The following is a 14,133-nucleotide window of genomic DNA, read 5'->3' as shown; positions in this document are numbered from 1 at the left end:
CCGTTGATTAGGAAGCTGGGGGTAGCTTGTTCTGTTCCAAATCAAGTGTTAGGGCTGCCGTTGATTAGGAAGCTGGGGGTAGCTTGTTCTGTTCCAAATCAAATGTTATGGAGGCCGTTGCAATGATGGTGATCAAGTCTGATAAACAATGCTTCTGTTGTTCCTGTCATTCTCCTGTCATTGGTTGATCCTGGGCGTTATGCTGTTTCTCTGACGTCCCCTCCTACTTTCTCCCCCTCCCTCTCTGTCTCTCCTTCTCTCACAGGTCTCCAGCCTCCCTTCATCACCTCCACCACCACCTCAGGCCTGCAGTCTCCCTCTCTCCCCCCTCTCACCCCATTCTGTCCCCCCTGGAAGAGGAAAACATCCTACCCCAGACCACCCTAGTTCCAACTAGACTACAATCCAACATCCTACCCCAGACCACCCTAGTTCCAACTAGACTACAATCCAACATCCTACCCCAGACCACCCTAGTTCCAACTAGACTACAATCCAACATCCTACCCCAGACCACCCTAGTTCCAACTAGACTACAATCCAACATCCTACCACAGACCACCCTAGTTCCAACTAGACTACAATCCAACATCCTACCCCAGACCACCCTAGTTCCAACTAGACTACAATCCAACATCCTACCCCAGACCACCCTAGTTGCATCTAGACTACAATCCAACATCCTACCCCAGACCACCCTAGTTCCAACTAGACTACAATCCAACATCCTACCCCAGACCACCCTAGTTCCAACTAGACTACAATCCAACATCCTACCCCAGACCACCCTAGTTCCAACTAGACTACAATCCAACATCCTACCCCAGACCACCCTAGTTCCAACTAGACTACAATCCAACATCCTACCCCAGACCACCCTAGTTGCAACTAGACTACAATCCAACATCCTACCCCAGACCACCCTAGTTCCAACTAGACTACAATCCAACATCCTACCCCAGACCACCCTAGTTGCAACTAGACTACAATCCAACATCCTACCCCAGACCACCCTAGTTCCAACTAGACTACAATCCAACATCCTACCCCAGACCACCCTAGTTCCAACTAGACTACAATCCAACATCCTACCCCAGACCACCCTAGTTCCAACTAGACTACAATCCAACCTCCTTCCACTCCACCCCTCCCCAAACAGACGAGGGGGAGAGAGGAGCTTCGCCCCCCGTCATCCCCTCCCTCCCTCTCTCTCCCCCCTCCCAACATGCAGCCTCAGGGCCTGTGTGTAAGAGCCATGGTACAGCCCATCCCTAGATTGAAATCTTGAACCACTCCAGTTGTACTGCACTGAGTAATGAACTGAAGCTAAATGTTCTGATGTGAAACTGGGCTGGACCAGCGCTGAACGGACAGGAGAGAACAGGATGTGACCTCAGCATCAGCCCACCTCACTTCCTGTTCATCTCAACTAATAGGAAGACTGGATCACAGGCCTCAAATTCCACAATCACTCAATCAAACTTTATTTATAAAAGCCTTTTTACAGCAACATTTCTCACAAAGTGCTTTACAGTAGTCACCTTAGTAAACCTATTTCTGACTTCCAGAGAGCAGGCAGCAGCACAGTGGCAAGAGAAAACCTCCTTACAAGTGGAGATGTGTTAGCTAACCTCTGACCTGTGTCTGGGCTTGGCTGCTTGTTGGATCCAGACTGTAGTATTCAATCTAGTGGCTTCTACTGACCGTAGCTAGCGCGTCAGCTTCTAGAATGTTCTATTAGGTTCTAGTACGTTCTAAGAGGTTCTAGTATGTTCTGTTATGGTCTATTAGATTATAATATGTTCTCTTAGGTTCTAGTATGCTCTATTAGGTTCTAGTATGTTCTATTAGGTTCTAGTAGGCTCTACCAGGCTGTCTCTGGCCCTGTGCTGTGGCCTCCTGCCCTGTGGCCCTCCTCTCTGGCTCTAGCTTTGGGCGAGGCACACAGTTCTCCCCCCTCCCCTGCTCAACCTCCACCATTCGCCCCTCCCTCGCCACGGCTGTCCTCCCCCCCCGCCCCCGCCCCCACCCTTCCTCCCCCTCCCATCACCACCACTCCCCCCATCATCACCATCACCCCCACCCCTCTCAACCCCCATCTCACCTCCCATCTCACCCCCAATCCCCTCCTCCCTTCTCCCCTGTGGTCACCATGACGACCACTCCCACTGCTCGTGAGCATCTCCTGGTGGTGAGGAGGCGCAACCCCCACATGCGCTACACTCTCAGCCCTGAAAACCTGCGCTCCCTCTCAGCCCAGGGCGGTGATGGCATTGGCCCTAGGGGTCACGGCGGGGAAAGGTCAGCTGGTGAACGGTCAGGGGTCGGAGGTCATGGAGAGGGTCATGGCGGCGGACTACAAAGGGCCAATAGCGACACGGACCTGGTGACCTCGGAGAGCAGGTCATCGCTGACTGCGTCGACATACGAGTTCACAATGGGGCGGGGCCAAAACCTGGTCATCAACTGGGACATCAAGGAGGAAGTGGACGCCACGGACTGGATCGGACTCTACCATATCGGTGAGACACAGGGGGAGGACTAGACCATCTTCAGAGGAAGAAGGGGTAGGGGGGTCAAGTTATGTCAAGTTTTCCTTTATTGTCCCATTCCCAGGAAGTTGGACATTCATTTATTTACCTTCACATTTTAAACACACACATCAATCATAGAACAAGATCCTCAATGGAGACCAAGGACGGGGGAAGAGAGGAGGGAGGGAGGGAGATAGGAAGAGAGGGGGCGGGAGGTAGGATGAGAGAGAGGAAGACCAATGTGAGCCATGACCAGCCTTGTTTTCCACATTTTGTTACGTTACAGCCTTATTCTAAAATTGATTCAATAGTTTTTTCCCCCTCAATCTACACACAATACCCCATAATAACAAAGCAAAAACAGGTTTTAAGAAATGTTTGCAAATGTATTAAAAATAAAAAACAAATGTCACATTTACATAAGTATTCAGACCCTTTACTCAGTATTTTGTTGAAGCACCTTTGGCAGTGATTACAGCCTCAAGTCTTCTTGGGTATGACTCTACAAGCTTGGCACACCTGTATTTGGTAAGTTTCTCCCATTCTTCTCTGCAGATCCTCTCGAGTTCTATCAGAATGGTTGGGGAGTGTTGCTGCACAGCTATTTTCAGGTCTCTCCAGAGATGTTCGCTCGGGTTCAAGTCCGGCCTCTGGCTGGGCTACTCAAGGACATTCAGAGACTTGTCCTGAAGGCACACCTGCGTTGTCTTGGCTGTGCTTAGGGTCATTGTTCTGTAGGAAGGTGAACCTTCAGGCGAAGGTCTCAGGTCCTGAGCCCGCTGGAGCAGGTTTTCAATGAGGAGCTCTCTGTACTTTGCTCCGTTCATCTTTCCCTCGATCCTGACTAGTCTCCCAGTCCCTGCCGCTGAAAAACATCCCCACAGCATGATGCTGCCACCACCACACTTCACCGTAGGGATGGTGCCAGGTTTCCTCCAGACGTGACACTTGGCTTTCAGGCCAAAAAGTTCAATCTTGGTTTCATCAGACCAGAGAATCTTGTTTCTCGTGGTCTGAGTCATTTTAGGTGCTTTTTGACAAACTGTAAGCGGGCTATCGTGCATTTTACTGAGGAGTGGCCACTCTATCATTAAGGCCTGATTGGTGGAGTGCTGCAGAGATTGTTGTCCTTCTGGAAGGTTCTCCCATCTCCACAGAGGACCTATGGAGCTCTGTCAGAGTGACCATTGGGTTCTTGGTCACCTCCCGGACCAAGGCCCTTCTCCCCAATGGCTCAGTTTGGCCGGGCAGCCAGCTCTAGGAAGAGTCTTGGTGGTTCCAAACATCTTCCATTTAAGAAGGATGGAGGCCACTGTGTTCTTGGGGATCTTCAATGCTGCAGAAATATTTTGGTACCCTTCCCCAGATATGTGCCGCTACACAATCCTGTCTCGGAGCTCTACGGACAATTCCTTCGACCTCATGGTTTAATTTTCGGTCTGACATGCACGGTCAACTGTGGGACCTTATATAGACAGGTGTGTGCCTTTCTGCCTGGACTTTTGGACAATAGTGAGTAGTGGACTTCTGTACATCCTGGACAATAGTGAATAGTGGACTTCTATACATCCTGGACAGTAGTGAATAGTGGACTTCTGTACATTCTGGACAGTAGTGAATAGTGGACTTCTGTACATTCTGGACAGTAGTGAATAGTGGTAACAGCTTCAGTTCTTTAATCATCTTCTCATTATCATCAGCCTGCTATCAGAGGGCACTTACTCACACACACACACACACACACACACACACACACACACACACACACACACACACACACATACACACATCCTGAACACTGTAGTGTCAGCAGCAGCCAGTAGAGAGAGTGATGGCCAGTGAAAGGAGATCCATCCACTCTCTACACCAGGCTCTGTGTGTGGAGGTATTGACCGGGGGGGAGGACCTGAGATGTGTCCCCCAGAGAGATGCATCATTCTGGCCCTGGGCCATCCACCCCTGCCCTGGAGCCAACACGGCTCCATTACTGGCACCTACCGTCTGCCCTGCCTCCCCTCTCTCTCATCTCCTTCACCACTCCATCCTCCTCTCTCTCCTCTCCTCCATCACTCCATCCTCCTCTCTCTCATCTCCCCCATCACTCCTCCATCCTCCTCTCTCTCATCTCCTCCATCACTCCTCCATCCTCCTCTCTCTCCCCCTCCATCACTCCATTCTCCTCTCTCTCCCCCTCCATCACTCCATCCTCCTCTCTCTCATCTCCTCCATCACTCCATCCTCCTCTCTCTCCCCCTCCATCACTCCATCCTCCTCTCTCTCCTCTCCTCCATCACTCCATCCTCCTCTTTCTCATCTCCTCCATCACTCCATCCTCCTCTCTCTCATCTCCTCCATCACTCCATCCTCCTTTCTCTCATCTCCTCCATCACTCCATCCTCCTCTCTCTCCCCCTCCATCACTCCATCCTCCTCTCTCTCCCCCTCCATCATCCACCTCTCCTCCATCACTCCATCCTCATCTCTCCCCTCTCCTCTATCACTCCATCCTCCCTCTCCACCATCCCTCCATCCTCCTCTCTCTCCCTCTCCATCCCTCCATCCTCCTCTCTCTCCTCTCCTCCATCACTCTATCCTCCTCTCTCTCCTCTCTTCCTCTCTATCCTCTCCACCATCCCTCCATCCTCCTCTCCCTCTCCATCCCTCCATCCTCCTCTCTCTCCCTCTCCATCACTCTATCCCCCTCTCTCTCCTCTCTCCCTCTCCTCCATCACTCCATCCTCCTCTCTCTCCCCCTCCATCACTCCATCCTCCTCTCCTCCATCACTCCATCCTCCTCTCTCTCCCCCTCCATCACTCCATCCCCCTCTCTCTCCTCTCCTCCTCTCTTCCTCTCTTCCTTTTCCACCTCTCTGTTGTTGAGGAAAAAGCACAGGGTTTCTGGGTAACGGAAATAATACAAGTGACAGTAGTGACTTATTGTGACATTATCTGGGTTATTGATTAAATATGCAGAGCCTCTGGGGAGGTAGTGTGAACATAGTGCTTGTGTGTCATCATAGTGGTCTCTGATTGGTCATCATCTGGTGTGTCATCATAGTGGTCTCTGACTTGTAGTCAGACTCTCTCAGGTGGAACAAACTGAAACCTGCACCCTTTTTTCAATGCTGAATTGAGAAAACAGAAAGGGGTCATAATGTATTTTTTCGTAATGATGTAGTTTTTCAAAAGTATCTGTAATCTGATTACAATATTTTAGCTGGTTCATTTAATTCATTACAGTCACAGCTTTTTGTAATCAGATTACATGTTATCGGTTACTCCCCAACCCTGTCTGTGTGTGTGTGGGTGGGGGACTTGTGACTGCTGTCACTTGCCACCCTGGCCTGGATCCTGTCCAGATGTTATTGATTGTGACATGGTGTGAGTTGAGTTGTGGCTCTGAGGGGGGACTGGGTGAAAACACATGAGACATATTCATCATGGTCATCTCTGTCACATACTATCTGAGTGACAGATACACTACACACACACACGCACGCACGCACGCACGCACGCACGCACGCACGCACGCACACACACACACACACACACACACACACACACACACACACACACACACACACACACACACACACACACACACACACACACACACACACACACACACACACACACACACACGCGCATCTCTGTCACATACTATCTGAGTGACAGATACACTACACACACACAGGCACGCACACACACACACACACACACACACACATACACACACACGCATCTCTGTCACACACTGTCTGAGTGACAGATACACTACACACACGCACACACACACACACGCACACGCACACACTACACACACACACACACACACACACATCTCTGTCACACACTGTCTGAGTGACACATGGGCTATGTCAGACTTTTGTCATCCTACACAGCTCAAGGACAACAGGAAAGTGACCATAGTGTCTGTAGCAGCTACTGTTACACTAGGTTACAGCATCAGCTACTGTTACACTAGGTTACAGCATCAGCTACTGTTACACTAGGTTACAGCATCAGCTACTGTTACACTAGGTTACAGCATCAGCTACTGTTACACTAGGTTACAGCATCAGCTACTGTTACACTAGGTTACAGCATCAGCTACTGTTACACTAGGTTACAGCATCAGCTACTGTTACACTAGGTTACAGCGTCAGCTACTGTTACACTAGGTTACAGCATCAGCTACTGCTACACTGGGTTACAGCATCAGCTACTGCTACACTAGGTTACAGCATCAGCTACTGTTACACTAGGTTACAGCATCAGCTACTGTTACACTAGGTTACAGCATCAGCTACTGTTACACTAGGTTACAGCATCAGCTACTGTTACACTAGGTTACAGCATCAGCTAATGTTACACTAGGTTACAGCATCAGCTACTGTTACACTAGGTTACAGCATCAGCTACTGTTACACTAGGTTACAGCATCAGCTACTGTTACACTAGGTTACAGCGTCAGCTACTGTTACACTAGGTTACAGCATCAGCTACTGTTACACTAAGTTACAGCGTCAGCTACTGTTACACTAGGTTACAGCATCAGCTACTGTTACACTAGGTTACAGCATCAGCTACTGTTACACTAGGTTACAGCATCAGCTACTGCTACAGCAGTACATTACGACCTGTCAGTTGTGTCATGGTGTGTGTCAGTCCTCTGACCGTCTACATCAGTACTGTTAGGGCCTGTTTCAGCTTGGTTTCTGCCTGTCATTAGTACTGTTGGGCTCCTGAGTGGCACTGCATCTCAGTGCAAGAGGCGTCACTACAGTCCCGGGTTCGAATCAAGGTTGTATCACATCCGGCTGTGATTGGGAGTCCCATAGGGCGGTGCACAATAGGCCCAGCGTCCTCTGGGTTTGGCCGGGTAGTCCGTCATTCTAAATATGAATTGTTTCTTAACCGACTTGCCTAGTTGCTAAATAAAGGTCAAATAAAAAAATAAAACATTTATAAATACCACGTGTCAGTTGTTTTACGTCTGATGAGACGTGTCCTGTCAATGTATGGGGCTGTCAGTTGTGTTATGGCCTAAGTCAGCACGGTTACAGCCTATATCAGTGATGTGACTGTGTGTCCCCTCCTCAGAGGAGACGTGTCCTGTCAATGTATGGGGCTGTCAGTTGTGTTATGGCCTAAGTCAGCACGGTTACAGCCTATATCAGTGATGTGACTGTGTGTCCCCTCCTCAGACGAGACCTGTCCTGCCAACGTGTGGGACTCTAAGAACCGCGGGGTGAACGGCACCCAGAGAGGACAGATCGTCTGGAGGCTGGAGCCTGGACCTTACTTCATGGAGCGTGAGTATAGTGTGTGTGTGTGTGTGTTAATGTTTATGAAGAACTGTTTGTGTGTTCAGGATGATTAGAACAATATAAGTATTATTTGTGTGTGTTCAGGATGATTAGAACAATATAACTCTTCTGTGTGTGTGTGTTCAGGATGATTAGAACAATAGAAGCATTCTGTGTGTGTGTTCAGGATGATTAGAACAGTTTAACTCTTCTGTGTGTGTGTGTTCAGGATGATTAGAACAATAGAAGCATTCTGTGTGTGTGTGTTCAGGATGATTAGAACAGTTTAACTCTTCTGTGTGTGTGTGTTCAGGATGATTAGAACAATAGAAGCATTCTGTGTGTGTGTTCAGGATGATTAGAACAATATAAGTGTTCTGTGTGTGTGTGTTCAGGATGATTAGAACAATAGAAGTGTTCTGTGTGTGTGTGTGTTCAGGATGATTAGAACAATAGAACTTCTGTGTGTGTGTTCAGGATGATTAGAACAATAGAACTCTTCTGTGTGTGTGTGTTCAGGATGATTCGAACAATAGAACTCTTCTGTGTGTGTGTTCCTTCCTCAGCTGAGACTAAGATCTGCTTTAAGTACTATCATGGAGTGAGTGGTGGCCTGAGAGCAACAACCCCCTGCATCACCGTCAACAACCCAGGACTTCCTGTGAGTTCTGTGTGTCTGTCTGTGTATGTTTATGAAGGAGTGCTTATGGATCAAGTAACTGTATGCCAGATGGTGTAGCTGCATCTTAGGCAAGCTTATCTGGTTGTTTAGAGAGAGAGGTGTGTGTGTGTGTGTGTGTGTGTGTGTGTGTGTGTGTGTGTGTGTGTGTGTGTGTGTGTGTGTGTGTGTGTGTGTGTGTGTGTGTGTGTGTGTGTGTGTGTGTGTGTGTGTGTGTGTGTGTGTGTGTGTGTGTGTGTTGAACGTGTCAGTTGGGCTATATTAGATATCAATCTGAATATGTCAGTTGGACTATATTAGATATCAATCTGAATAGTTGGACTATATTAGATATTAATCTGAATATGTCAGTTGGACTATATTAGATATTAATCTGAATATGTCAGTTGGACTATATTAGATATCAATCTGAATAGTTGGACTATATTAGATATTAATCTGAATATGTCAGTTGGACTATATTAGATATCAATCTGAATATGTCAGTTGGACTATATTAGATATCAATCTGAATAGTTGGACTATATTAGATATCAATCTGAATATGTCAGTTGGACTATATTAGATATCAATCTGAATAGTTGGACTATATTAGATATTAATCTGAATATGTCAGTTGGACTATATTAGATATTAATCTGAATATGTCAGTTGGACTATATTAGATATCAATCTGAATAGTTGGACTATATTAGATATTAATCTGAATATGTCAGTTGGACTATATTAGATATCAATCTGAATAGTTGGACTATATTAGATATTAATCTGAATATGTCAGTTGGGCTATATTAGATATCAATCTGAATATGTCAGTTGGACTATATTAGATATCAATCTGAATAGTTGGACTATATTAGATATCAATCTGAATATGTCAGTTGGACTATATTAGATATCAATCTGAATAGTTGGACTATATTAGATATTAATCTGAATATGTCAGTTGGACTATATTAGATATTAATCTGAATATGTCAGTTGGACTATATTAGATATCAATCTGAATATGTCAGTTGGACTATATTAGATATTAATCTGAATATGTCAGTTGGACTATATTAGATATTAATCTGAATATGTCAGTTGGACTATATTAGATATTAATCTGAATATGTCAGTTGGACTATATTAGATATTAATCTGAATATGTCAGTTGGGCTATATTAGATATCAATCTGAATAGTTGGACTATATTAGATATTAATCTGAATATGTCAGTTGGACTATATTAGATATCAATCTGAATATGTCAGTTGGACTATATTAGATATCAATCTGAATAGTTGGACTATATTAGATATTAATCTGAATATGTCAGTTGGACTATATTAGATATCAATCTGAATATGTCAGTTGGACTATATTAGATATCAATCTGAATAGTTGGACTATATTAGATATTAATCTGAATATGTCAGTTGGACTATATTATATATCAATCTGAATATGGCAGTTGGACTATATTATATCTATCTCCTCCTCCATCTCTTTTTCTCTCTCCCTCCCTCCCTCCCCCTCCCTCTCTCCACCCATCTATCCCCACCCCTCTCTCTTGCTCTCTCTAACCCCTCTCTCTCCCTCCACCGTACCTCCCTCCCTCTCTCCCCCCCTCAATTCAATTTAAGGGGCTTTATTGGCATGGGAAACAAATGTTAACATTGCCAAAGCAAGTTAAATAGATAATAAACAAAAGTGAAGTAACAATGCAAATTAACAACAGAAGAATAGACATTTCAAATGTCATACTATGTCTTTATACAGTGTTGTAATGATGTATATGGTACAGAAGGGAAAATAAATAAACATAAATATAGGTTGTATTTACAATGGTGTTTTCTCTCTCTCTCTCTCCACCCCCTCCATCTCTCTCTCCACTCCTCTCTCCCCCTCCCTCCTCTCTTTCTCCTCTACCCCCCCTCCCTCCATCCCACCATCCCTCCCCCTCTCTCACCCTCCCTCCCTCCAAACCTCCTCCTCTCCCTCCCTCCAAACCTCACCCTCTCCCCCTCTCCCTCCAAACCTCCCTCCCTCCAAACCTCCCCCTCTCCCTCCCTCCAAACCTCCCCCTCTCCCTCCCTCCAAACCTCCCCCTCTACCTCCCTCCCTCCAAACCTCCCCCGCTCCCTCGCTCCAAACCTCCCCCGCTCCCTCCCTCCAAACTTCCCCTTCTCCCTCCCTCCAAACCTCCCCTTCTCCCTCCCTCCAAACCTACTCCACTACCCCTCTCCCTCCCTCCAAACCTCCCCCTCTCCTTCTCCTTCCCTCCTTCCAGCCCTATCACTTCCTGAGTTCACTAATACCAGCTGGCACAAATTAATTTGATATGAAATTCAGAGCGTTAATCTTCCAATCGGAGGGAGCGTCTGGCAGGCAGCCATGTTGGTTTTATGACAGGATCTGACAGATTACCAGACATCCAGTCCACTTGATCTCTCTCTCTCTCTCTGACCCTCCGATATACAGTATCACTCTCCAAAATATCTCAGTGTTACACTGTGCTGTACTGCTCTGTGTGGAACTAGATATTGATATATTTCAGTGTTGAACTGGATATTGATATATCTCAGTGTTGAACTGTATATTGATATATCTCAGTGTTACACTGGATATTGATATATCTCAGTGTTAAACTGTGCTGTACTGCTCTGTGTGGAACTGGATATTGATATAGCTCAGTGTTGAACTAGATATTGATATATCTCAGTGTTGAACTGGATATGGATACATCTCAGTGTTACACTGTACTGTACTGCTCTGTGTGGAACTGGATATTGATATAGCTCAGTGTTGAACTAGATATTGATATATCTCAGTGTTACACTGTACTGTACTGCTCTGTGTGGAACTGGATATTGATATAGCTCAGTGTTGAACTAGATATTGATATATCTCAGTGTTGAACTGGATATTGATATATCTCAGTGTTACACTGGATATTGATATATCTCAGTGTTAAACTGGATATTGATATATCTCAGTGTTACACTGTGCTGTACTGCTCTGTGTGGAACTGGATATTGATATAGCTCAGTGTTGAACTAGATATTGATATATCTCAGTGTTGAACTGGATATTGATATATCTCAGTGTTACACTGTGCTGTACTGCTCTGTGTGGAACTGGATATTGATATATCTCAGTGTTACACTGTGCTGTACTGCTCTGTGTGGAACTGGATATTGATATATCTCTGTGTTGAACTAGATATTGATATATCTCAGTGTTACACTGTGCTGTACTGCTCAGTGTTGAACTGGATATTGATATATCTCAGTGTTACACTGGATATTGATATATCTCAGTGTTGAACTGGATATTGATATATCTCAGTGTTACACTGTGCTGTGCTGCTCTGTGTTAAACAGGATATTGATATATCTCAGTGTTGAACTGGATATTGATATATCTCAGTGTTACACTGTGCTGTACTGCTCTGTGTGGAACTGGATATTGATATATCTCTGTGTTGAACTAGATATTGATATATCTCAGTGTTACACTGTGCTGTACTGCTCTGTGTGGAACTGGATATTGATATATCTCAGTGTTACACTGTGCTGCACTGCTCAGTGTTGAACTGGATATTGATATATCTCAGTGTTGAACTGGATATTGATATATCTCAGTGTTGAACTGGATATTGATATATCTCAGTGTTACACTGTACTGTACTGCTCTGTGTTAAACAGGATATTGATATATCTCAGTGTTGAACTGTATATTGATATATCTCAGTGTTACACTGGATATTGATATATCTCAGTGTTACACTGGATATTGATATATCTCAGTGTTACACTGGATATTGATATAGCTCAGTGTTGAACTAGATATTGATATATCTCAGTGTTAAACAGGATATTGATATATCTCAGTGTTGAACTGGATATGGATATATCTCAGTGTTAAACTGGATATTGATATATCTCAGTGTTGAACTGGATATTGATATATCTCAGTGTTGAACTGGATATTGATATATCTCAGTGTTGAACTGGATATTGATATATCTCAGTGTTGAACTGGATACTGATATATCTCAGTGTTGAACTGGATATTGATATATCTCAGTGTTAAACAGGATATTGATATATCTCAGTGTTACACTGGATATTGATATATCTCAGTGTTACACTGGATATTGATATATCTCAGTGTTAAACTGGATATTGATATATCTCAGTGTTGAACTGGATATTGATATATCTCAGTGTTACACTGGATATTGATATATCTCAGTGTTAAACTGGATATTGATATATCTCAGTGTTGAACTGGATATTGATATTTCTCAGTGTTACACTGGATACTGATATATCTCAGTGTTAAACTGGATATTGATATATCTCAGTGTTACACTGGATATTGATATATCTCAGTGTTACACTGTACTGTACTGCTCTGTGTTGATGGTATATTTTCCAGTCTTGTTGGCCCTTAACCATAAGTCTCATGTCTGTGGTATTATACTGTCCTATACTAACATCTCTCAATGGTTGAGTTCCCGTCACAGCTCATCTCCCATTGGTTGTTTCCTTGCCAGGTTAGAGCCGAGGGCCAAGCTGAGGGCCAATCAGTGACAGAGAACTGTCGGAAACTCGTCAGCTTCACTTTATCAGGTCAGTTATTGTTGATTGGCAGCTTGTCTCAATCTACACTGGTCTGGTGTGATCTGCACTGCCTCCCTGTGGTTGAGATGTGTTACTGCACGTGACCTCCTGTCAGTCACTCCTGGACCAGAGTTGTCTACCGACACCTGGTGTACAGCCACTCCTGGGCCAGAGTTGTCTACCGACACCTGGTATACAGCCACTCCTGGGCCAGAGTTGTCTACCGACCCCTGGTATACAGCCACTCCTGGGCCAGAGTTGTCTACCGACACTTGGTATACAGCCACTCCTGGGCCAGAGTTGTCTACCGACACCTGGTATACAGCCACTCCTGGGCCAGAGTTGTCTACCGACACCTGGTATACAGCCACTCCTGGGCCAGAGTTGTCTACCGACACCTGGTATACAGCCACTCCTGGGCCAGAGTTGTCTACCGACCCCTGGTATACAGCCACTCCTGGGCCAGACTTGCCTACCGACCCCTGGTATACAGCCACTCCTACCGACCCCTGGTATACAGCCACTCCTGGGCCAGAGTTGTCTACCGACACCTGGTATACAGCCACTCCTGGGCCAGAGTTGTCTACCGACCCCTGGTATACAGCCACTCCTGGGCCAGAGTTGTCTACCGACCCCTGGTATACAGCCACTCCTGGGCCAGAGTTGTCTACCGACACCTGGTATACATTATGAAGTAGAGATTTCTCTGAGTCTTTCTGTAGAGACCCTAATGTGTTTAAAATAAATGTATTATTTAATTATTCTGTGTGTGTGTGTATGATATAACTCCACAGCTCTAATATGTGTATCTGTGTAGATACCCATGAGCTTTATATATTTCCAGTATATTTCCAGTATATTTCCAGTATATTTCCAGTATATTTCCAGGATACATGGTATGTGTCTTTCTCTATAGATATCCGTGCGTTGGGTCTGAAGAAGGGGATGTTCTTTAACCCTGACCCCTACCTGAAGATGTCCATTCACCCTGGGAAGAGG

General features: G+C 45.4%; 1 protein-coding gene across 2 annotated transcripts in view; it reads left to right on the top strand.

The window, feature by feature from the left end:
- The first annotated feature begins 991 nt into the window (after positions 1–991).
- The window catches only part of LOC139402499 (E3 ubiquitin-protein ligase HECW2-like), a 45,245-nt gene continuing 32,103 nt past the window's right edge, over positions 992–14,133 (top strand). For both annotated transcript variants that reach the window (XM_071146476.1, XM_071146475.1), the window contains exons 1-5: positions 992–2,522; positions 7,741–7,848; positions 8,409–8,503; positions 13,068–13,143; positions 14,051–14,133. The exon at positions 14,051–14,133 is cut by the window's right edge and continues 87 nt beyond it. In XM_071146476.1, the coding sequence (XP_071002577.1) occupies positions 2,153–2,522; positions 7,741–7,848; positions 8,409–8,503; positions 13,068–13,143; positions 14,051–14,133 (732 nt within the window). In that variant the 5' untranslated portion in view covers positions 992–2,152. The remainder of the gene's footprint in view (positions 2,523–7,740; positions 7,849–8,408; positions 8,504–13,067; positions 13,144–14,050) is intronic.

The sequence above is a fragment of the Oncorhynchus clarkii genome, unplaced genomic scaffold (assembly GCF_045791955.1).
Source record: "Oncorhynchus clarkii lewisi isolate Uvic-CL-2024 unplaced genomic scaffold, UVic_Ocla_1.0 unplaced_contig_8895_pilon_pilon, whole genome shotgun sequence".
In the NCBI taxonomy this organism is placed as follows: domain Eukaryota; kingdom Metazoa; phylum Chordata; class Actinopteri; order Salmoniformes; family Salmonidae; genus Oncorhynchus; species Oncorhynchus clarkii.
The sequence above is the reverse complement of the archived record's forward strand: the minus strand, read 5'-3'. Positions and strand labels throughout refer to the sequence as shown.